This window comes from Eptatretus burgeri, chromosome 7, assembly GCF_056783735.1.
Source record: "Eptatretus burgeri isolate ZD-2024b chromosome 7, Ebu_testis_v1, whole genome shotgun sequence".
In the NCBI taxonomy this organism is placed as follows: domain Eukaryota; kingdom Metazoa; phylum Chordata; class Myxini; order Myxiniformes; family Myxinidae; genus Eptatretus; species Eptatretus burgeri.
The window spans coordinates 78,629,273-78,652,978 of record NC_140967.1 but is presented as its reverse complement, the minus strand read 5'-3'; the positions used below and the strand labels follow the sequence as shown (position 1 = coordinate 78,652,978).

Genomic DNA, 23,706 nt, shown 5'->3' with positions numbered 1-23,706 from the left:
TTATTGACCGGCTGCTGCGCATCGTAAAATAACTTCAGCAAAGGATCGTAAATATCATTGCAACATGTTGACCTTTCATCCTCTCTTCAGCAATTTCATATACGTACGACATTTTGTGATATTTAAAATGAGAGATTGGCAATTAAAAAAAAATATATATATATATATATATATATATATATATATATATATATATATATATATATATATATATATATATATTGACACAAAGTAATGAAAACATTAGTAGATCAAAAACTGTATACAATCACACTTTAATAGGAAGATGAAGCTCAGTTGTATTTTAAAGGGGAAGATGAAATGAAGAGGTGTATTCGCATGAATTGAATCAACATTGAAATGAGAGATACAAATGGCCTTGTCCCTATAAGATAAAATGTTTGAACGATCAACTATTCGATCATGCCTTGTCTGGTTGGGAGTCAAAGCAGGACTTGTACAGCAGGAAGCAAGCAAAATATTATTATCAAACTGTGGGGAACCCACCCAGGTTGCCATGGTAGAAGGCTGAAGAGAGGTTGCCTTGTAGTGCTTTTAGGAAGAATTCTTCAGCCTCCTGGTGAAATGACAGAACAAAATACATTTAAAGGAATACACGTAAATAACTAGAGTTCATAGAACACCTTACCCCACACAATCTTGAGAAAAAGGATATGGAAGGGTCTTTTAAACTCTTGCTTTGCATTTTGCGCTCGGCACCACCATATTTGTCTGAATCTCACAGTTACTCTGCCCTCAGGGCATGAGATGACGTGAATGCTGAATCTCACAGTTACTCTGCCCTCAGGGCATGATATGACCCGAATGCTCAATCTCAGTTACTCTGCCCTCAGGGCATGAGATGACGTGAATGCTGAATCTCACAGTTACTCTGCCCTCAGGGCATGAGATGACCCGAATGCTCAATCTCAGTTACTCTGCCCTCAGGGCATGAAATGACGTGAATGCTCAATCTCACAGTTACTCTGCCCTCAAGGCATGAGACGGCATGAATATTTTTCCAAGTACTCCTGTACTACTAAATGTAAGGTTTTTGAAAGTGCCAAGAAGGCGAGTTGTGTTCTACAGTGTTCAAATCAAATATATAATCCAATTGAAATAAAATAAAGGTTTTAAAGGCTGTAGAAAAAAAAAAACGTTTTTTGGAAGTCTACCACCATTGGTGCACCAGATTTTACACCACCTTATTTAACACGTTAAATTAGTTATTCGTGCTTGTTGTTTGTATCCTTTATAATGTCACGAAAAACAATGTCTCCTGTTTGAAATTATTTTCAACTTTGGTTCACTGCCAGACAGGCAGACAGAGGTAAACAATTACCTTACTCCTCTCTGCACATGCATGATCGGGATGAGATTCTGTACAATTTGCAAATTCAGAGCCACAGCATTACTGAACTGCAGGTTCATGTTACGATTTATGTTCTGCAGTGTTCAAAATATCGAATTCAATTTAATTTAAGTAATTCCTCGACCATAGACTGACATCTGTAGACAGACCGATGGATAGACAGACAGAGTGAACCAATTGCTTAACCCTGATATTTGCTTCAATCGCACGGGGTAATAATATTTGAAGTGCTCAATCTCAAATTGAAGTGCTCAATTGAATGAAGGTAATAATATTTGAAGTGAATGCCTATGGCATACAATCATGGGAAACTTGATTAAGTTTGACCATACCAAAAATATTTGCACATAAAAGTGAAAAGAAGAATTTAGAATATCCTCAAGGCTAATACAAAGGTCCAGTCAGTCATGTAACCCTAATATGAAAGTATCATTCTGTAGGTTTGTGGATAGTTGATATCATGCTGGGGGGTGCTCTTAGGTGGATCTTAATGAGGGTGTACCAACAGGAGTGATGAGCGATGCTATGGCAGCAAATTAATCATATGTGGCTTCCTGGGTGGTATTCTTTGGGTTGCCGGGAAATTTCTTTGGATGGGATTAAAAGGCAGAAGCCCAACTGCCGCAGAGAAATTCTGCCACGGGGACTGCAAAGCTGTTCGAGAAACAGGGAGAGATTCAGTTGGGGAGGCAATGAAGAGGCTGCAATAACTGTTGCAAGTGAGAGAGTGAATTGCTTGTGAGTGGAATCCGAATCTGCTTTGAACTTTGATTTCCTCTTTTTACTTGGCTAGTACTGATCTATTGTTGTTTTGATCGCTTTAATAACTTACACACTTCCCTGCAATTTTACGCATCTCTGAGAATAAATAAAAGGTTCTTTTTCATGCAACTATATTGTGGAATATCTCCGACATTTTGTGAACTGGAGATTTGTCAACAGGATGAGCGAGCACAGGACAACAGGACAAAAATACAAAAAATCAACAATGGCACCAATAAAGGCCAAAACAGAGCCTTTGTGTTCCTCATTAATTGTCCGACTACAGTGAGTGCACTTGATTGCAGGTAAAAGCAGCCACAGATGACAAACCAGTGATGAACTCTTCCATGACAAAAAGCACTCAGAGAAGCCACATGTGAGGCCAGAATTTTTCATTTATCTCTTCTGGTAAGACAACATGAGTGGAGAAACGAGTTAACCCTCGCAATTTCGGCGCAAGTGTTGAAACAGATTCTCGTGGGCTGATAGGGAGACAATCTTAATGATGCATGAAATAACGAAGATTATAACATGGGGGTATGAAAGAGGAAGAGGAAGAGGATAATTAGAGGAAGACGATGAGGAAGAGGAAGAAAAGTATGATAAAGAAGGGGAAGATGAAATAATTTTAATGAACCACCAACTTCAAATAAAACAAAACAGAGCATTTAACAATGCAGAGCCTCGCTTGGTTAATTGTCTCGGCCACCCCTTTCACACAAGCCACTGAGTGAGACCCCCCAAGTAGATTAAAAACGTCACTTTTATAACTTAGCAAATGCATTTTAAATACAAAATTTACATCCTATTTTATTTTTGTGCAAAGATGTGTGCCTGTGACATAATCTTAAATTCCTTTAAAGCAACAAAATATATTACAGTACATGGAGGTGAGGATAGCATGCCCTCAAGAATGGGTGTACCTAATTTGGAGATAATCCATGTTCAATCTGTAAAATCAACTTGTGGTTAAATGACTCAAAAATATTATGGATAAATCACACAAGTTTGTATAGAATTGTGCCTAAGGATGGGTAGGTGCAGTAGTCAAGCCCTTTTAGCCCTGCAGTGAGACCATTGGCTTGACGAGCCAGCTCAAACTGTGCCTAACGCCGGCCAGGTGAACTAGTTTACTTTGTCGACCTTGCAGCACACCTCAAACCATGGGCAGTGCAGACAAACACAAGCTCAAGAAGGGGCTTGGCTAAGTAGTGGGGCAACTTAGCTAAATATAGCATAACAATTGTGCATTTTGTGAGGAAAGCACCAAATTTGGCACACTAATAGCCTATCATATTATGAACAGATTTGGATATTGGGCCATCTCAAATTCAGCCGCTGATGGCTGTGGCAGCCATTTTCCACTGCCATAAAAATTTTGAGATGGCCCAATATCCAAATCTGTTCATAATATGATAGGTAGGCTATTAGTGTGCCAAATTTGGTGCTTTCCTCACAAAATGCACAATTGTTATGCTAAGTTGCCCCACTAAGGTGGACATAATACATGTTCAGGGTACAAAATCAACTTATGGTTAAATGAGATGTAAATTTGTTTTATTCACATTATAAGACTTTCTCAAACTGTGCATAAGTCGAGATATATGTTGGCAAGCAACACACTTTGTCAAAAAAATGTAACTTGTCGAACTGTGCTTAAGACACAATACGAAAGTCTCCCGGAGTCACTATATTAAAGTTGTTCTGCATGCTGACACACACACACACACACACACACACACACACACACACACACACACACACACACACACACACACACACACACCAGAATCCCACCCATGTGTGGAGATCGCAGCCAACAACAGCAACTTGCACATACACACATACACACAAATTCTCGCACATACACACATAAACACGCAAACGCTCACTCAATGTACCCACCCTACCCAGTCGTACCCAACTCTTCCTATATTTTGCGGCTGAGAAGGTCATGGATTTTGTGGCATCCCTCAACTAGACCGGACGGCATCAGCTCAATTGTTCTGAAAATCTGCTCTGCTGCTCTTAAGGCCCTGTCACACCTTGACGATTTAGCCAGCGTATGCCTGACGTATGAAAAATTTGGCTAAAACGCTGGCAAACATCGAATACGTTATGGGTAAGTTTGTATACGTTAAAAGCACGTTGGCATACGTCATAGTACGCTGGCATACATCATAGTACGCCGGCATACGTCGTAGTACACTGCCATACGTCGTAGTACGCTAGCATACGTCGTAGTACGCTGGCATACGTCGTAGTACGCTGCCATACGTCGTAGTACGCTAGCATACGTCGTAGTACACTGGCATACGTCGTAGTACGCTGCCATACGTCGTAGTACGCTGCCATACGTCGTAGTACGCTGGCATACGTCGTAGTACGCTGCCATACGTCGTAGTACGCTGCCATACGTCGTAATACGCTGCCATACGTCGTAGTACGCTGCCATAAGTCGTAGTACGCTAGCATACGTCGTAGTATGCTGCCATACGTTTTAGTACGCCGAGCTGTTAGACAAATTTTCAATGCTTGAAATTTTCCGACGTATGCCAGTGTATGACACACGTTCCGCATAATGCTGGCCATAAGTTGTAGGCACGTTACGCGATCGTTGACACACGTCGACACACGTTACTTGTAAGTTACTCATAAGTCGAAACACGTCAAGGTAATGGTTATCGTCAGTGTTCCAGACTCCCTGGTTTTTTTTTCCTTCGGTATCGTTGGTATAACTTATCTCTAAGATTTCCGAAGCTTTCTGTGTTCATTACTAGTACATTATGCATTTGTCCAAGTCGTTTTGAATACTTTAAAAACTGAAACAAAAAAATAGTTCATCGTGGGAATGAGAAAAAAAAATTAGCCGAAAAGAACATCGAACAATGGTGCAAAGTAGTCTCCTATTCGTGGACGCAACGAGGATCCATCATCACCCACACCCTCCCCATCACGCTCACCTACTACTACTGACATGGACCTACTACTACTACTACTACCACCAATACTACTACCACTACTACTGCAACTACTACTGCTGCTGCTACTACTACTACTACTACTACTGACACGCTCACGTAATACTACTACTACTGATACTACTGACATTGACATCTACTCAACATGAAGTCTGCAACACTGACGGGTTCCTCTTGTGAAGCCCATTTGTATATTCCAATTCCCCTAAACGCTGCCAAATCGCCATTATACGGCAGATGTAAGTTAGAAACACGTTCAGTAAGTTCTGTGGTCGTCCGGAAGACGTCAATCAATTTCGTCTCCATATGACAATGTGCGTTTGAGATACGTTACACATAGGTTCAAAGCACGTTACTCATAGATTCAAAGCACGTTACTCATAGGTTAAAAATTAAGTTTCGGGTATGCCAAACATTACCTCGACGTGTTTCGACTGATGAGTAACTTACAAGTAGCGTGTGTCCGACGTGTGTCAATGATCGCGGAGCGTGCCGAGAACTTATGCCAGTGTATGCGGAACTTGTGAGCCATACGTCGAGTACGTCATAAAATTTTCAGCATGCTTGAAATTTCACGACGTACTAGACGTACCACGGAATATGACAGCGTACTTCATTGTTTTTCAGTGTGCTCCTAACGTATGCACAACTTACCCATACCGTATTCGACGTGTGCCAGCGTTTTAGACACATTTTTCATAGGTCGGCATACGCTGGCTAAATCGTCAAGGTGTGACTGCGATGTTGACACTTCCAATTTTCAGGCGGTTATGATATAAATCGGTGTGCGGCAGGTTTTTAACAGAGAACGCCACGAGTTCGTCGGCGATACGTGCAGCGCGCTATGCCTAAGTTCAACTATCATTGGGCATAGGTTGTGAACGCCGACAACAGGCTAAGCATTCGTTGGTATAAGTTATCAAGAAGGCAACGAAACGTTCTGTGCCCGTTACTAATATGTTATGCATACGACCAACACGTTATGAATACGACCAAAACATTTTTTAAAACCTCAAAACTTCAGCGTACGCCAACGTTTTACATACATTTTTATACGTTGCCATTGCTGGCAAAACGTCAAGGTGTGACAGCGCCTTAACCATTACCATGACGTGTTTCTACTGATGAGTAACTTAAAGTAACGTGTGTCGACGTGTGTCAACGATCGCGTAACGTGCCTACAACTTATGGCCAGCGTATGCGGAACGTGTGTCATACGCCGAGTACGTCGATAAATTTTCAACATGCTGAAAATTTGTCAACATACTCGGCGTACTACAACGTATGCCAGCGTACTACGACGTATGCCAGCATGCTCTTAATGTATACAAAACTTACCCATAACGTATTCGACGTGTGCCAGCTTGGTTCGGCAAATTTTTCATACGTCGGCATACGCTGGCTAAAACGTCAAGGTGTGACAGCGGCTTAACACTTCGATGTCTAATGTGGTTATGATTTAAATTGTCGAGCCGCAGCCTATGAATAGCCTACGCCACATGATCGTCGGCGATACGCTGCCGCGCGCTACACATAAGTTAGGCTATCGTTGGGCATAGGTTGTGAACGCCGACAACACGCAAAGCATTCGTTGGTATAAGTTATCTATATGTGATTGAAACGTTCTGTGTACGTTACTAATACGTTATGCATACGTCCAACACGTTATTATATGCCCAAAACTTAAAAAAACATCAATAGTTCAGTGTACGCCAGCGTTTTACATACATTTTGATACCTTGCCATACGCTGGCTAAAACGTCAAGGTGTGACAGCCCCTTAACACATCCTCTCTCGACTCTTGTCACCATATCATTTGCCCGAGGTCATCTCCCATCTGCTTGGAAATCAGATAACATCATGACATTACATAAACAAGGTGCCAAAACTGATCCCCTAAACTACAGGCATATTAGCTTACTTCCAATCAGCAAGGTCATGGAATGCATCATCACAGTTGATATGAAATCCTTCCTTTTCTCTAATGGCTTCATCTCAATTCATAAATTTGGATTCAGACCAGGCCACTCTACCATGGACATGCTGCTTCTACTCTCCCAAGAATGGATGGAGACTCTTAATTAGGGCCGTCTCTCGAGACATATTTCGTGCTTTCAATACAGTCTGGCATCCCGCTTTGCTCTCCAAACACTCTGCCAAATGGCATCCAAGGCTAACTCCACACATGGCTTCCTGAAATGGTCTACTCTCATAGCCAACATGTGGTTGTGAAGCAGAATCTCTTGTCTCCTCTTCCTGTCCAGGCTGGAGTGCCCCAAGGCAATATAATTACAAGGATTACAAGGAAATTATGTGCAGGAGGAGGCCATTCGGTCCATCATGCCTGCACCACACTAATACCAGATTTAATCAATCCGTCAATACCCCTTCCTTCCGTGTGCAGCCTTTTGGCTGCTGGTTGCATCATTGGTTAGGGGCACAGATATGCCGCTAATGCAGTGCCCCTATTACCAGTACACTGGTACTCATTTTGCCGACCTCGGAAGGATGACAGGCTGAGTCAACCCCCTGGTGTTAATTCAGCAGCCAACGGGGCTTGAACTCAGGACCCAAAGATCCCAAGTCACCACCCTAACCGCTAAGCCAACACCAACAATCAACAATATTTGTAACTTTGGAAAATCCTCTTTCTCTACTCAGAAAAAAGGATGTTCAGTCATTCAAACTCCCAGGTCTCACTATTAGCCATGATCTCTCTGAGGCAAACAACATTTCAAAGTTGAACTTCAAAGCCAGTCTCTGACTGGACATCCCCATAATACAAAATCCCAAAGTCCTTCTTTGGCACACCTGAACTCCTATCCACCTACAAGGCCTTCATTGGGAGCTTAATGGAGTCCTGCTCCCCCTTTGGACTGGTTCTCCGGCCTCACACTTTGATCGGTTTTACGCTGTGGAAACCAAAGCCTTCAAGATCATTGGAATATCCCACGGTGAAGCTGGGTTCATGGGCCCATCACTCTCCCATCACAGACAGGTCGGTGGTCTCTCTGTCTTCTATCATCTCCTTTTTGGTCTTGCACCCTCTGCTCTTTACATGGTTTGTTTCCCCCCCCCCACCAGGTTTCCTCAGGGTGGATGTGGTCCATGTTAAACCCCCTTCTGGGGAAACTCCAAAAACCCAGAATCACTGCTCACCTCCTCTCATCCATTCCTCTTTTTTCCCGCCTGTGGAACGAACTTCCACATTCTCTTCAATCTCATTCTTCCCTCGAGATCTTCAAGACAGCTGTTCACCACCATTTCAGATCATCCCCCATCCAAATCCCTACTCTTTTCTACACTTGTCAATCCCCATCTACACCCCCAAGCCCACCTCCTTCCAAATTTCCAGTTTTTCCTTCCTGAGAGATTGCTTCTGTGTCCATCTTGTCCACCCCTTGCATGCTCCCCTCTCCCTCTTTCCTCCCTACTTCCCTTATTTGTCCAAGTCTCCCCCTACTTCATCCTTCAACCCTGATGTTGTGTGTTTCTCCCCTCTTTCTACTGTTCCTTTTGTTCTGTTGCATCTTGATCCATTCATTGTCGTAGCTCTTCCATGAGCCTGGACTTTGTGCACAAAAAAAGAAGCCAGAGAAAAGAGAGAGAAAAGAAGAAAAGGAAGTGTAGAAACAATCAAGCACAGGAAGAGTAAGAAATACCTGATACTTGTTTTGTTTCCCAAGCACATTAGCAATGGAGAAGCACAGACTGGGCTCATCTGGTGATATCCTCAATGCTTCTCGAGCAGCAGTCTCTGCCTCCTGCAGCTTTCCTACACATGGATGCAAATATAACAGAACAATGTGGACAGAAAAGGTGACAATAGAAGCCACCAATGCAATGAGATCCACAATAATTAAACAGAAAAGCATGGGAAGTACACAATGATAATTTTATTGATTGATCTAAGGGAATTTGGTATTGGCGCGTCAGAGGCATCTATTAGCACAAACTCCTCTAAGCCGAGGGAATAGGACCCCCGCGAAAGACCGAAACGCTTTATCGTTTACAACATTCAATCTTACATTGAGATTCCCCAAGGATCACCGAAACAAAGTTGAACTTGGCAGTGCAACGCGCAGGAGGCAAAAGGTGGGAAAACATTTCTTAAAATTAAAATGGGTTTATTAAAAGGGAATACAAGGATAAGGGCAGACAAGATGCTATCTATACTAATAAATGTCAGTGTGTGTGTGTGTGTATGTGTGTATGTGTGTATGTGTGTGTGTGTGTGTGTGTGTGTGTGTGTGTGTGTGTGTGTGTGTGTGTGTGTGTTTGTGTGTGTTTGTGTGTGTGTGTGTCCTCAATAAATCCAAAACCATGAAACCGAGCAGCCTGAAACATTGCTTGCACACTAAGGGAACTCCCAGGATGTGGATAAGTGAAAATTGGGTGTTTGGGTTCATTAAACTCCCTTAAACTCACTACCCCTCCCCTCCTTCCTCACCCCCCCCACCCCACCTTCCTCACTCCCCAGCCCTCCTCGGTCTCCCTCCCACCTCCATTCTCTCTCCCTCCTCTCCTCCTTACTCCTCCCCCCCTTAATATTCCCATCAGCGAAGCAATGGGTTGTATTTGCGAGTAATAAATAAACAGGACAGGTGCTCAAAGGACAAAAGAGTAGGGAGGCACACGCACATATGCGCAATGAAAATAAATAACCACCATGGCGCCAAATACCATTATCGTGACTCATTCAACAATGGGGAACGAGCGAGGGTTTGAGCAAGGCACGAGATGGTTTTGTGTTCATTTCACTAGCTATCTCAAAGTCGTGAGGATAGGAGGGTATTTAGATATTGGCATGATTGCCCAGGCTTAATGGGCCTCGTGGCCTTCTCCTGCATTGAAGTTCCTTGTATTTCATCATCTTCATGCACCATGCTATATACAGTGCACCAGTCCTTCCAAAGCAGTTTCTTGACAAGGGTTGCAATCCTGGACATGTCGCCACTCTGACACAGGATACTTGACAGAGTGTGCAGGGATTTGGCCATGATGTGGTGATAACTCACCTACTATTCACAAAGGACACTGTTTATCTTTAATGTCCACCAACTCGTGCCGACAGACAGGACGCCCAGTTTAACATCAATCCGAGGGACGGCACATACGTTGATTCCTCCCTTGCCCCGTTTACGAAACAGTAGGATGACAGTTTGTAGCTGGCCCGACATTTATAGGTGAGACAGCTCAGAGGTGAGTGTGCATACCTTTAGGTTATGCTGCCAACCCACAACTTACAGATAACAAAAATGTGTGTTCACTGCTTATCCTGATGGTAATGGCACTTCTTGATTCAACATTATTATAACCCAATATCCAAGTAACAAAGAGCAGTTGAAACACATTGTCTCCTCATGACTTTCGAAACAAAATTAACAAACTTTATTCCGTGGAGTCAAGTCATTTAGTCAGAGAAAAGGGAAGATATACAGGAAGACAAACAAAAACAATGAAAAAGATGGAAAAAGGTTTGGTTCATGTCGTGGCGTGAGCTGCAAAGTTCCCTGATCTTGAGTGATATGCAAGAGGTCCCTTTCACAGTCAGAGCAGTGCACATACCAAGCTGGTCAAGCAGGACAACAGTGTTGTGCCAAGCCATCCTGTGGTCAGGCTGAAGGAGAATTGCCTCTCTCCAGGCAGCAAGGGCTTCAGCAGGTCGCTGGGCATCCAGGTACTAGCACAGAACAACAGTTAGAGTTCAAATCTTTTGTTATATTTCTACATTCCACTTGAAGTGGGTTCAGAAAGATGAGAAAGACATGTCAAGGGAGTAACATCTCACCAATCGCCCAAGATTGTAAAGGCAGTCGGGGTATCGTCTTCGATAGTGTAATGCTGTCCTGTAGCTCAATTCGGCCTCCACCCTTTTACCCAAGCTGTTCTGCACTATGCCCAGGTTCATCCAAGCTGCGGCAAAATCCTTCCTGGGAATGGTCATAATGATATGGATCATGGTCTGTGCATTTGTCATCAAGTTGTTCCATCCAATGTTTCTATTCCATTGTTGCCCTGAGGATAAATTATACCTTCAAATGCCTTTGTGGCTCATCACATTCATTTTAATTTGTTAACTTATTTGTTAGAGCTTAACAGAAAAATTACTCCCATTCAAAGATCACTGCACTCTCTGGGTGAGGGATATTAAGACAAATTATTAATAATAATAATAATAATGATAACTAGAACTGCCACTTTATAACTGCTGGCAGTGATAACCGGGTACCCAGACGTCCACCTTTGATACAACATGAGACTTTCTGGAGATTATAGTTGCAAAGTTTCGCATCGATAGGATAAGTAGTTCCAGAGAAAACATTATTTAATAGTGATACAAATACAGCCCTGCTTCGAGACAGCACGGAACAGATGAGTTACGAACCGGGTAGCACAAAGTGTTCAATCTAGTTATTACGTATGCAGTTAGCCCTTTTTCCTGGGGACATTAGCGGTATCAATTGAATTGCTATTCCTGTACCCTCAAACGCATTCAGGTGCAGCCAAGTGAGCCTTCTGGAAAAAAACAAAAATCTAAAAGTTCTCAGATTCAAATAATTAAATAATTCTGGCTGCCAAACCGTGTGGCCGATCGGGTTCAAATTTTAAACCTGCGTTTCACATGTTGGCTAGATTTTAATTGTGAAGTTTCGCATATATTGAAGCAGCGTTTCTTGAGTAAACATTAATTAATATTTATCCTTCAATCCAACATGGCTGCCAAACCATGCGGCCGATCGAGTTGAAATTTAAACACTTCATTCCACATGTCTGCTGCATCATCTCTCTGAAGTTTCACATTTATTGATGTAGCAGTTCCAGAGTAAACATTAATTAATATTTTTCCTTCAATCCAATATGGCTGCCAAAGGATGTGTTGAACATCAAAAGGGGGGGGGGGAGAACTTTTTGTTCGCCATGGAGAGGCGGTCATATATGTAGAGTTTCGCCTCGATCTGTTTGGCCGTTTCAGAGAAGAAGACTTTTAAAGTTATTAATGTTCAATCCAATATGGCTGCCATACCATGTGACCTATTACAACATTAATTTAAATTCTCCCTCTAATGGGGAAGTGGATTATGCTTGTTAAGTTTCGTGTTGATCGGACAAGGTGCGTCTTTCTATCCAAGATGGCTTCCATACCATGTGACTTGTGACATCATCATTTTACCGTATATGTAGGCATGGGGGTAGATTATAGCTGCCAAGTTTCGCTTCGATAGGTTATGTGGTTCCAGAGAAAACTATGTAATATAATTCTTGAATCCAACATGGCTGCCAAACCATGTGACCTATCAATTAGAAATTAACAAAATTATATTCAGTACTCGTGTGCAATGTGTATGTGAAGTTTCCCCTTGATCTGTTAAGCCGTTCTGTAGAAGAAGATGTTTCAAGTTTTAGGGTTAATTCAATATGGCCACCAAACCATGTGACCTATCAATTAGAAATTAACAAACTTGTGAAAGGATGTCTTGGGGAAAGTGTGTGTGAATTTCTGGCTCAATCTGTCCAGCTGTTCTGGAGAAGAAGATTATAAAAAAAAAAAATTCAAAACAAGATGGCTACCAAACCAAGTCACCAATGATGTCAAAATATTTTTTTTCTACGGTGAATTGTGTAGATGACGCTCAAGAAATTTCAGATTTTTCCCATGCAGCGTTCTACTTGACGAATTTTCACCGGCATACCGCTTCAGCGATGACGTCACGAAAAATCATCCGTGTTCCACACGGGGAGCTTATTAAAATGTATGAAGCAAATTTTTTTTCCATTGCACGGTTTCAGAGATACAGAGGTTCAAAGTTTATCAGTTTTTTTCAAGATGGCGACCGTACCATCTAACCTATGACGTCATAATTATCAATTAAGTGTGCAATGAAAAAAGATACATACTATGGTGAAGATTTTGTATCGATCGGACTTACCATTCCTGAGAAAATGATTTTTAAAGCGAAAGAACCCGCAAATTGCCGGCGGAAAAAGAATAAGAAATAAACAGAAGAAAAACAATAGGCTACCCAGTCCATTTGACTGGGTATCCTAATAAACAGAAGAAAAACAATAGGCTACCCAGTCCATTTGACTGGGTATCCTAATAAACAGAAGAAAAACAATAGGCTACCCAGTCGATTTGACTGGGTATCCTAATAAACAGAAGAAAAACAATAGGCTACCCAGTCCATTTGACTGGGTATCCTAATAAACAGAAGAAAAACAATAGGTTACCCAGTCCATTTGACTGGGTATCCTAATAAACAGAAGAAAACAATGGGCTACCCAGTCCATTTGACTGGGTATCCTAATAAACAGAAGAAAAACAATAGGCTACCCAGTCCATTTGACTGGGTATCCTAATAAACAGAAGAAAAACAATAGGCTACCCAGTCCATTTGACTGGGTATCCTAATAAACAGAAGAAAAACAATAGGTTACCCAGTCCATTTGACTGGGTATCCTAATAAACAGAAGAAAAACAATAGGTTACCCAGTCCATTTGACTGGGTATCCTAATAAACAGAAGAAAAACAATAGGTTACCCAGTCCATTTGACTGGGTACCCTAATTACCCAGTCCATTAGATTGGGTACCCTAATAATAACAACACCATTCCTTTCGTGTCTTAAAGGCATGTAGGGCTGCCGAGGCAGTTTCATTGGCAAGGAGTACAGTCCTAGACCGGTCGTCACTCCGACGCAGGTTACCCCAAATGGTTATTACCCCAGTACACTGATACTCATTTCGCCGACCTCGGAAGGATGACAGGCTGAGTCAACCCCACCTGGTATTAATGCAACGGTTAACAGGGGCTCAAATCAGGACCATAAGGTCCCAAGCCAGCCACCTTAACCATGAAGCCAGCACCAGAGGAAGACAAATTACAGAATCCAAAAATGTGTAAGCCACTTCTGAACAATTTTGCCAGTTGTTTTACTTACAACTTGCAAATACCAAATACTTTTATGCACTTGATGTAAAACGAGAACACCTACTGAATGCTTACAGCTCTTCTCAACACCTCTTCAGCCTCAATGGGGTGATTGTGTTCCTTCAGAATGTTTCCCAGGTTGTTCATGGGCTGCACATAGTGGGGATGTAGCCTTGCAAAAGAGTAATAAGAAGAAACAGCAACAACAAATGTTAAAGTTAGGAACCATTCGGTTTTACAACAACCTTTAAATGTTTGTTTGACTCCTTGCAGCAAACCTACACCATCCTACCAAAGGTCATGGGACACGTGGAGTTTAACACATCACAAGTGTTGGTGTGCAGCCAATAAATATCTTTCTCGGGCCTTCGCTGCACCCGAACTCGAACATCTGCGATCAGTTTTTGATTGGTTGAATTAAGGATTGGCTGGCATTCCTCACACAGTGCTTTTGACATTTTGTGGTTGTTTTGGTGAATCCTATAAAAATCCAATGTAATACACCCCACAGACTTTAACTTGAACAACATGCACCTGGAATTGTAAATCCACAAAACCTGTTTTCACATTTGGAGGAGTCATTGCTCCATGCCATGTGATGATGTGTATTAACCACATTTATGGGAAGCTTATGTGCAGCATCTTTTCCATGGAATAGCACAGTCTAACATGACCTTCCCTCTCAATGTGATTTTTAATCGGTTATGAGGTGTCTATAGCTATGGTAGGTGTTGTCTGCACTATTCCACTTAATGATTATGTTTCCCATTGTTGAATGATGAATGGCTCGGATGGTTGGAATTGTTCTGATGGAGGTCTCTCTGACAGTTGATTATTACTCCTCATTGGTACTCTTAAAGCCTTCATATCTGGAGCGTGTTATAAAATTGAGCAATGAGATTGTTCTCTGACTATTTATACTGTATTTGTTGATGAGGATATGATGAAGTAACATCAGTTGCACATGTGGTAAATTCTCACAACTGGAAGATGACTTTGCACAAGGGTCTAGGCCCTAGGGTCATGGAGGAGCTGAATGAAAAAGGGCATCAAGTTCACAAAATACCGAAGAGTATGGGGGAGATGGACATACAAATGGAGGAAAAATGCAAAAGTGGAATAACAATGCCTCAGAGAGCAACAGGGTGGTAAGGAATCAGTGTGTGTGTGTGTGTGTGTGTGTGTGTGTGTGTGTGTGTGTGTGTGTGTGTGTGTGTGTGTGTGTGTGTGTGTGTGTGTGTGTGTGTGTGTGTGTGTGTGTGTGTGTGTGTGTGTGTGTGTGTGTGTGTGTGTGTGTGTGTGTGTGTAGAAGCGATCATGAATATGCATGGGAGAACGCATGAGGTACTGATTGATGGGCAGCACATTTGAGAAACTGAAGCAAAGATGATAAAATAACACACAGAGAGGTGATTCCACAATCTTGAGCATAAGAGGACAAATGAATGCAGGTGAGCAATAAGCTTGGACTTTGAGAAGATGAGCAGATGAGGGTTTCTAGAGGAATGCATATGACCTAGGGTGGCTTTTGGAGGGCAGAGGAAGTAGAGGGCAACAGGAGCAAGCCAGAAGTAAGATTGTATAAAATAGAGCCTACAAACCTGTCACCAGTGGGAGAGTGAGAGTCATTGGGAATTCACCTCCTGCAAATGACACCAATGTTGTGGAAGGCCTTGTTTTGATCGGCTTAAGAGGAGCAAGGTGGGAAGCAGAATCACCAGCCCATACTCCACGGAGCTCCGTATGAAAGCCATGTACTGTACATCATGATGATCTGAGTGTGGCACAGTAATGCCTTCACTCCATAAACAATACCCATACGGTGACTGGCTTTTGATGGGAGCTTGGTGGTATAATCCTCCCATTACAAATTATGGCAGATAGTGAGGCTAAAGAGTTCCAGAGACTACACCTCTTCCAGTGGCTGTCCAGAGAAGAGGATTGGATAGTTTGATGGCTAATCCTTATGCAGAGACAGTGTGAGAGCACGTGACTTGCAGGTGTTGAATGTCATGTTCCAAGTAGTTGACCATCGGCTTATTTTGTCCTAGTCTGACGAAAAGGATTTATCAGCAGCCAGCCTTTCACAACTTGCTCTATCATTCTGCACATTGTGAAATCATGGTAAAGTTGGTTTTCAAGAGAATCGGACAGATCATTGATATAGACCAAGAATAATATAGGTCCTGAGATGCTGCCTTGTGGAACCCCAGTTTGAAGGGAAAGATCATCAGAAAGGGTACCATCAAGGGAACCCGCTGTTTCTGCTCAAAGATGAAATCATAAATGTACTTGAACAGAAGGCCCTGAATACCAAATGAAGGCAACTTGGAAATCAAGGCTGGAAGCAAGATAGCATCATTGGCGAGAGAGATATCCAGAGAGATCACCCTAACCTCTCATTTGTGGGTCAGGACATCCATCTACTGCTGTGTCAGAAGGAGTAACATATCCAACACGGAATGACCAGGTCAGGAGACAAACTAGTTTTCTAAGATTCGTGACTTGGAGAAGAGATAGTGTCTGAGGTTTTCTTCATTATTTTGCTTATAATGGGAAGAAGGCTGATTGGAATGTAGTTGGGGGGATCAGTTTTGGGCATTTCTTATGGCTCGGAGTGATGATTGCAACTTTTGAAGGAGGAAGTTGCCGATCCAAGAAGGACCTGTGAAAGAGAGAGGAGAGATGATATTATAGGATGGAAACACAGTTCTAAGGATAACAGCACTTATGCCAGAATTAAATTTTTGGTAAGTTAGTGTAATCGAGGTTATCTGAAGAAGTCCCTCTAAAATTAGTTTGTTCATAAGTGAAACCTCCATACGAGTGAGTAAATTACCTTCCAATTGATTTATATGCTAGTAATCGTGTCTCCCCCATTTGGTATTGAACCCTTCAAGTCAAAATAGTGATAAATTACAACGGGTGAAATCACTTGACATGGCACGTGCCTAACACATAACACTCACCTAATCGCACGTCTATAGTACTTCATCGCAAGAGTGTTGTTGCCCTTGTCAGCCCAGTTCTTGCCGACATTGTAGTGAACCTAGCAATGAGAAAAACACAAAACAAAATTAGCAAAAACAATTTAGAATGACTACCCTCATCTGAAATATGGTAAGTTAGGTGTTCATTGAAAGGTGAGTTTAATTGTAATATCCACACCGTGTAAATCAAAATAAGCTATTTCAAGCAGTCATTTGATGTAACATGACTATAGTGGGAAAAGGTCACAATAGAAAAAAAATTACACAGTCAGCCATGCCAAAATAATTGGTCAATTCCATAAATGAATAGATTTGAGCAAATTTACATATTACAAGACGTGCTGAAAAGTAATGCCTCCTTATCCCTTTTCTTCAAAGAAGGCAAAGATATTTTAATGAAAAAAGCGCTGTCCGCACATTCGTTTTTCCCACCACTGGGTGTGAAGTTTGTGATTCTGACGCTAGATGTCGAAGTGCTACGTTAGTCAAGATGGCAGAGGGGAGCACAACGTCGTCACTCGTCAGTGCAGTTAAAGCAGCATGTAGTTATTGAGATTTTAGAGCTGCTGTGACTAGGGTGAGAGTTGGGTGCACCATTACGATCCTGAGAGTAAGTGACGGTCAATGGAGTACCGCCACAAAGGATCGCCAGCACCAAAAAAAAATTCAAGACACAAGCAGCTGCCGGGAAAGTCATATTAATGGATATTTGGGACGTCAAGGGAATAGTCTATTTGGAATTCATGCCAAAGGATACCACCATTAACTCTGAGCGCGAGGTACACTGAAACTCTAAAGAAACTGAAGGCATGTATTTGGAGGGTTTGTCCTGACATGCAGATGGATTCCTCCAGCATGACAATTCACAGCCGCAAACGAGTGCATGAATGACTGAAGCAATTGGTTGCCTCAGTTTAACCGCCCAACAGCCCCGACTTGGCTCTGTCAGATTTCCATCTCTTTGCCAAACTGAAGGAACACCTTCGTGGAGAACATTATTCTTCTGACGATGATGTCAAGGCCATTGTGAAGCATTGACTAAGGTAGCAGGATGCACAGTTCTATCGTGATAGCATCACAAAACTACTTGACTCAAACTCATTCGGATATCTTTTCCTGTTTTGGAGAAAAGAGATAGGAGGCATTACTTTTCAGCATACCGTTGTACAATAAGATGTCAGGGTGTACATAGAATTGTTGTGCATGTGCATGTGCATGTGCATGTGCATGTGCTGTTCGGCGAATAAGGCTACTGAAGCAATTTCATTGGCTGTGGGTAACAATCGTTAATGGGTTGTCACTCCAACACACATTATTCAAATACTGTACCCCCAGGAAGCTGGCACTCATTTTGCCGACCTCAAAAGGATGACAGGCTGAATTGACCCCTCTGGCACTTAAACTCAGGACCTTAAGATTCTAAGCCAACCACCTTGACCATTTATCCACCACAAAGCATACTAACACCAACGACTAAAATAAAACATTTTACAAATATGCTTGTTATTTTCTGCACAAAAAAGTTTTCACATAGACAGTTGCACTAATAATATATCTATAATAATAAATGTGTGTGTGTGTGTGTGTGTGTGTGTGTGTGTGTGTGTGTGTGTGTGTGTGTGTGTGTGTGTGTGTGTGTGTGTGTCCTCCATAACTCTAAAACCATGAAACCTAGCGGCCCCAAACTTTGCATGCACAAGGGAGTGCATGAGTGTAAATTGGGTATTTGGGTGAATTATAACACCCCTTTTGAAGATAATTAACAGCCTTATTTAATTATATCCTTCATCAGGCACATTCTCGGCCACCTCACTCTCGATGGAGTCTTAATGCGCTTCCTCAGTTATCTCGCTGGGGATGTAATTCACCATTTTGTTCAGCCTGCTCAACATTGCTTTGAGTTGGAACAGGCCGCAATGATTTCTTTACAATAAAGTTTTTTTTCTTTTTTCACTTTCCTCACTTATATAATCGAATGCCTGATCATCATCCTGAACAAAATGCTGGATACATTGCAATGCTTGTAAACGTCCGGAGAAGCCAGCATTTGCATTGCCCGACGCCCGACGATTGATATAAACCGAATATAAACGCCCGACGATGGCAGCAGTCATGGCTTTATTTCATTTCCGCACATGCCACAACCTCTAAAATCTCTTAAACCAAGCCAAATTACAAATTTTAAGCTCCAGAATTAAACTTAGCAGCAGTTCCGACAACTAAAAAAAAAGTGGTCATTTGTCTATTTCGGACATAGTTTGAAATTTCAAGAGTCTCTGCGAGGTATGTGCGGACATAGTTTGATATTTCAAGCGTCTCCGGGAGGTATGTGCTTAATATGACGGATCGGATATCACTAATTGCTTGCCAAACCAGCCGTTCCTTATCAGCTGTTTCGTTGGAGTGCTTCCTTGAGTGCTTAAGCCACTTGGCAATACTGCAATTCGCACTGTCCATCTGCACGACCACCTCCCTGAGTTGTACCCCACAGTGTTGTGCAGTGCCCAGCCTGTCATTCCTTATTAACGGTTGGATGGAAGGAAGGAATGAATGGATGGATGGAGGGAAGGAATGGAGCAAAGGGATAGATGGAAGGAAGGGATGGGATGGAGGAAAGGGATGGATGGATGTGATGGATGGATGGAGGGAAGGGGATGGAGGGAAGGGGATGGAGGGAAGGGATGGAGGAAGGGATGGATTGATGGATGGATGGACCAAACCGATTCTCCTCACCCCACCCACGTTTCATTACTCTCCCCCCTCTTCCTCACCCCTCTCTTCTCTCTCCTCTCTCTCTCACTCCCCTCTCTTCCTCTCTACCGCTTCCACCCCCTTCCTCCCACCTCTCTCCCACCTTCCCTTCTCTCTCTCCCCCTTCTCTCCATTCTCTCTCCCCTTCTTTCCCCCTCCCTCACTCCCCCCCTCTTCATCACTTCCCCACCCCTCTTCCTTACTTCTCCCTCCTCTCTATCCCCCCTCGTTAACCATCCACCTCATTACTCTCTCTCTCTCTCTCTCTCTCTCTCTCTCTCTCTCTCTCTCTCTCTCTCTCTCTCTCTCTCTCTCTCTCTCTCTCTCTCTCTCTCTCTCTCTCTCTCTCTCTCTCTCTCTCTCTCTCTCTCTCTCTCTCTCTCTCTCTCTCTCTCTCTCTCTCTCTCTCTCTCTCTCTCTCTCTCTCTCTCTCTCTCTCTCTCTCTCTCTCTCTCTCTCTCTCTCTCTCTCTCTCTCTCTCTCTCTCTCTCTCTCTCTCTCTCTCTCTCTCTCTCTCTCTCTCTCTCTCTCTCTCTCTCTCTCTCTCTCTCTCTCTCTCTCTCTCTCTCTCTCTCTCTCCCTCCCCCCCTCTCCTAATGTTCCCGTCAATAGCTCAGTGGGCTGTCTCCACTGGTCTATTGGCCTGAGGAGGCCTATTGTGAAGCAGGTGAAATGTCACCTGAGACAGGGTGTGCTCTTGCTTATTGCTCAAATCAGCAGAGTAGATCTCATTTACTTTTGGTTGGAAGCACATTCTTCCACATCGAGGGCGCGTTCCCCGGTCCGGAGGGCATGTGACCTCCAGTTAAATGGCAAATTAGACGGTGGACACGAACTAGTGGTTAACTGATTGGCGTTCGTGGTTGTTAAGCAATCCACCCACCACACCATGAAGTTAATTGTAAGCAGTGGCCCCAGGTCCGGTTCTTCCGAAGAGAAACGAGGATTAACCCTCTCATAATACACTCGGTATCCGTGGCCGTAACAAACTATATATGCATGTATATACAGTATGTATATATATATATATATATATATATATATATATATATATATATATATATATATATATATATATATATATATATATATATATATATATATATATATATCGTTACGGCCACGGGTTTTTTGTTACTCAGGGGGTTTAATCCCCGTTTGTCCTCGGAAGAGCCGTCCTGGGACCACCGCTCACAATTAACGTTGTGGTACGGTGGGTTGCTTTAGAACCACGAACGCCAACCAGTTAACCACGAGTTCCAGTGTCACGTGGTTTCCTGAACGGGGAGCGCGCCCTCGGCAAAGCATATATGTGTGTATATATATATATATATATATATATATATATATATATATATATATATATATATATATATATATATATATATATATATATATATATATATTAGGGTGGTCCAAAAACAGCAAAAAAAAAATCAGATGTTGTCTCCACAAGCCTTAAATTATTCCACTATGATTCAGTAACGCGCATGAAAAAATTTAAGTTGATCGAAGGTGATTTAGAGGTCCCTCCATATGACGACTTTTAGTTTCATGAGTTGGTTAAATTAGGTTATGGTACTTCTGGATCTTTTATGTGTATATATATTTATTTATGTATGTATATATATATATATATATATATATATATATATATATATATATATATATATATATATATATATATATATATATATATATATATATATATATATATATCGTTACGGCCACGGGTTTTTTGTTACTCAGGGGGTTTAATCCCCGTTTGTCCTCGGAAGAGCCGTCCTGGGACCACCGCTCACAATTAACGTTGTGGTACGGTGGGTTGCTTTAGAACCACGAACGCCAACCAGTTAACCACGAGTTCCAGTGTCACGTGGTTTCCTGAACGGGGAGCGCGCCCTCGGCAAAGCATATATGTGTGTATATATATATATATATATATATATATATATATATATATATATATATATATATATATATATATATATATATTAGGGTGGTCCAAAAACAGCAAAAAAAACCATCAGATGTTGTCTCCACAAGCCTTAAATTATTCCACTATGATTCAGTAACGCGCATGAAAAAATTTAAGTTGATCGAAGGTGATTTAGAGGTCCCTCCATATGACGACTTTTAGTTTCATGAGTTGGTTAAATTAGGTTATGGTACTTCTGGATCTTTTATGTGTATATATATTTATTTATGTATGTATGTATGTATGTATGTATTTATATATATATATATATATATATATATATATATATATATATATATATATATATATATATATATATATATTTATATATATATATATATATATATATATATGCACCTGATGTTGGCTCAATGGTTAGGGTGGTGGGTTTGGGATCCTATGATCCTGAGTTCAAACCCCACTCGGCTGTTGAATTAATACCAGATGGGGTTGACTGCCTGTCATCCTTCCAAGGTCAGCAAAATGAGTGCCAGCTTGCTGGTCTACTGTGTCGGAGTGGCGACCCGTCCAGGATTATGTCCAATAGCCAAGGAGTCTGCTTTGGCAGCACCAACACTCTGCACAGAGTATGGTGGTCCCAGTGGATGGATGGATATATATATATATATATATATATATATATATATATATATATATATATATATATATTATTGTGGATTTCCGCCCGTTCGGCGTGCGGACGACCTCCTTAGCCCAATTGCGGCCGCGCGCCCCCACCGAACGAGCAACTAGTCGTAGCTTCCGGATCAACGCCGAAACCCAGCTACGGGTGTTTTTAACACACCATAAACCAGCCAACTCTTCTGTCCACGCGCTGCAGGATCAATCGCCGAATTGTCGATATACCTAACTATTCGCGCGGACAAAAATGCCGGGAGTTTATACATCGATGGGGCCTGCACGAAAACGAGCCGCTTAAGCAGCTCGTTCCGTATGCGATTGTCGAGCGGTTTTATATTGCCAAGTCCCCTCGGACCAGATGTACGTTTTATCGGCTTGATAATCAGCCAGCTAATATTCCGAACGCATCATGGCAGTAAATGGCAGAAAGTGACACAACGAGCAGGTTAACATTCAAACAATAAGGGTATTTATTTTAAATGCACATATGCAATGAATGGGGGGATGGGGACAAGACACGAGCAAAAACCTACAGCCGATGTCTATTATCATGTACACAATCCCTGCACTTTATCAGTTCTACTTAGGTAGACAAGGCGCCACAGATTTTCATCCAAAACCCCAGAAAGAAAGAACCGGGCCCGTGAGCCTTTATAATTACTCGGAGCCGGGATGACCGAAGGGGCTCCGAGAGACCGGGCGGGCTACCTGGCCACCCTCGTGGTGACTCGCTGGGTCCTGGTTCGGTGACCCTCGGTGTCTTTGCCCGGACCCGCGAGCTCCGACTGGCTCCCTTGGTCGTCCGGCCTCCACTGCGGTCTGGCTTAGCTGACGACGTGCTGGAGGAGTGAATGGGTCTCGACTCAGGCCTCCTGGTCGCGCCGAGAGACCGGGCGGGCTACCTGGCCACCCTCGTGGTGACTCGCTGGGTCCTGGTTCGGTGACCCTCGGTGTCTTTGCCCGGACCCGCGAGCTCCGACTGGCTCCCTTGGTCGTCCGGCCTCCACTGCGGTCTGGCTTAGCTGACGACGTGCTGGAGGAGTGAATGGGTCTCGACTCAGGCCTCCTGGTCGCGCCGGCAAACCCCCAGCGAACCAACTGCCCAAACTCCGAACTCTCCAGCTCTCAACGGGGCGTCTCTCCACTCCCACCGCCAACCGCAAGCAACGAACTCCAGCGCAGCACAAACTCGAAGCAACCAGCTCTCCACTGCTCTTCACTGCCTCCGAGCTCCCCACGCCAACTCAACTGCAGCGCTCCACTCAAGCGCTCTCCTCAAGCGCTCTTCTCAAGCGCTC

The 23,706-nt window shown here is 42.7% G+C and overlaps 1 protein-coding gene across 6 annotated transcripts in view; it reads right to left on the bottom strand.

Annotated features, from left to right (window-relative positions):
* The window catches only part of TMTC4 (transmembrane O-mannosyltransferase targeting cadherins 4), a 102,342-nt gene that overhangs the window by 12,385 nt on the left and 66,251 nt on the right, over window positions 1-23,706 (bottom strand). For 5 of the 6 annotated variants that reach the window (XM_085889146.1, XM_085889148.1, XM_085889147.1 and 2 more), the window contains 6 exons: window positions 17,017-17,096; window positions 14,112-14,219; window positions 10,907-11,048; window positions 10,684-10,798; window positions 8,778-8,890; window positions 508-577 (listed from right to left, as the gene is read on the bottom strand). In XM_085889146.1, coding sequence (XP_085745272.1) covers window positions 508-577; window positions 8,778-8,890; window positions 10,684-10,798; window positions 10,907-11,048; window positions 14,112-14,219; window positions 17,017-17,096 — 628 coding nt within the window. Of the gene's footprint in view, window positions 1-507; window positions 578-6,853; window positions 6,953-8,777; window positions 8,891-10,683; window positions 10,799-10,906; window positions 11,049-14,111; window positions 14,220-17,016; window positions 17,097-23,706 lie in introns of all 6 variants that reach the window. The other variant, XR_015060296.1, reaches the window with a different exon arrangement.